The sequence below is a fragment of the Austrofundulus limnaeus genome, unplaced genomic scaffold, assembly GCF_001266775.1.
Source record: "Austrofundulus limnaeus strain Quisiro unplaced genomic scaffold, Austrofundulus_limnaeus-1.0 Scaffold711, whole genome shotgun sequence".
Taxonomy (NCBI): domain Eukaryota; kingdom Metazoa; phylum Chordata; class Actinopteri; order Cyprinodontiformes; family Rivulidae; genus Austrofundulus; species Austrofundulus limnaeus.
The window spans coordinates 201876-203397 of NW_013953113.1; the positions used below are offsets into that span (position 1 = coordinate 201876).

The following is a 1522-nucleotide window of genomic DNA, read 5'->3' on the forward strand; positions in this document are numbered from 1 at the left end:
GAAACTGTGTTTTTTCGACATTAACAGAATATCGACAAAGTTTTGCGCACATTTGCAATGGAAACACAGCTACTGATGCTATGTGACGAAATGTTCCTTATGAAGCTGAATCTCAAAAATAAGTAAGTTTATTTGTACCTGTGATTCTCTGCTCTGGTACCAGAAAAGTATAGGAACACTTTGCATCAGCATCCACAGCTCTTTTAGTCCGTTTAAAGAAAGGCTCTTTGGTTCTCTGGGCTTCCCTGGAGCTCCTGCAGTGACTCTCCTGCCAGAGACAGAGGAAGAGAATGGCACACACGCTCCAAGTCATCCTCTGCATGTCTGCTGGCTGGCTTGATGGTTGGTGGACAGCTACTGGGGATCCCTCTTGTCCTTACCTGAAAAAATAAAAGACCTTAGCTGTTAAGGAAGCATTGAGCTACAAAAGAAAGAAAGCCAACAAGGTGTTTTACTGTCTGCTTTCCCAGAGTAGACATCTAGTAGACTTTTTAATGAGATGGTATTTGATACTTTTGAAAATCTCCCTGAAAGTATCTGTTAAGAAACTAATGCTGTAGCCGAGTTGTTTTCCTGCAGATTTTTATGTGAAAAGAATTAAATGAGCCTTTTTATGAAGCTAACCAGATTAAGTATGTGTTGTGTTTTAGGTAATGTCCCAGGGGACACACAAAATATTCCGAGTTGGTTTTGCTTTATTAAGAACTGTTGATTCAACAATGCTCCACATTTTCAGCTTTGTTCTTTGGCCTTACATATAATTTTCTTTTTACAATATTGAAATATAAGTTTGCTGCAMGTTTATACTTTAGTCTCCTTCAGTGTGCAGCCTATTGTTTTTGTGCACAAAGGTTCTTTCAAGAAGCATGGTTACATTTTTGTTCTCAGAGATAGTCATCTTTCCTTAAAGTTTTTTTTAGAATAAGAAGTGGAAACAGTTTTTTAGTCAGGTTGGTTAAATGAATACATTAGCACTTGTTTAAAATGTCTTTACTTCAAAGCAAAATTAATTTAAGCGAGCATAAAAATGACCAAATTGGTTTAAAAAAAACCCTGAGTATCATTATAGWCATTAACATGCAAAAAACATGTTTATGTTCAGTTCAAATCCCACCCTCATGTAAAATACACTGACCCCAAATTCCAAAGGAGTTCCCTGCAAGATTGATCAAAAATACCAACAGGAATATTGGAAGGTATTATTTGTGTTACACTCGACAGCTTTTTCAAAGGCACACTGCCGTACAGTCACTACAGGGGTGTAGAATAAAYCAGKGGTTCTTAAGCTTTTTGACCTCRSGGCCCAATTTGTTGAACATAAAGTGACACGAGGCCCAGTCAGACATTACTAATGTATGGATCAAAATGATAMTTATTCTAAATCTTGGTTTAATTTTTTATTGTATTTACATCATAACTAAAATATCATAACTAACATAACTAAATTAAATACACTTACAGTTTAAAAGTAAAACTCCTGTCAAATAATCACAAGACATGATTATAACAAACATTTTTATAT

General features: G+C 35.5%; 2 protein-coding genes across 2 annotated transcripts in view; one reads left to right on the forward strand and one right to left on the reverse strand.

Annotated features, from left to right (window-relative positions):
* ralgps2 (Ral GEF with PH domain and SH3 binding motif 2) overlaps positions 1–1522 on the forward strand; it is a gene marked incomplete at its 5' end in the record, with an annotated part of 67744 nt that overhangs the window by 21771 nt on the left and 44451 nt on the right.
* angptl1a (angiopoietin-like 1a) overlaps positions 1–1522 on the reverse strand; it is a 26383-nt gene that overhangs the window by 10857 nt on the left and 14004 nt on the right. The window contains exon 2 of the mRNA XM_014028026.1: positions 139–380. Coding sequence (XP_013883480.1) covers positions 139–322 — 184 coding nt within the window. The 5' untranslated portion in view covers positions 323–380. The remainder of the gene's footprint in view (positions 1–138; positions 381–1522) is intronic.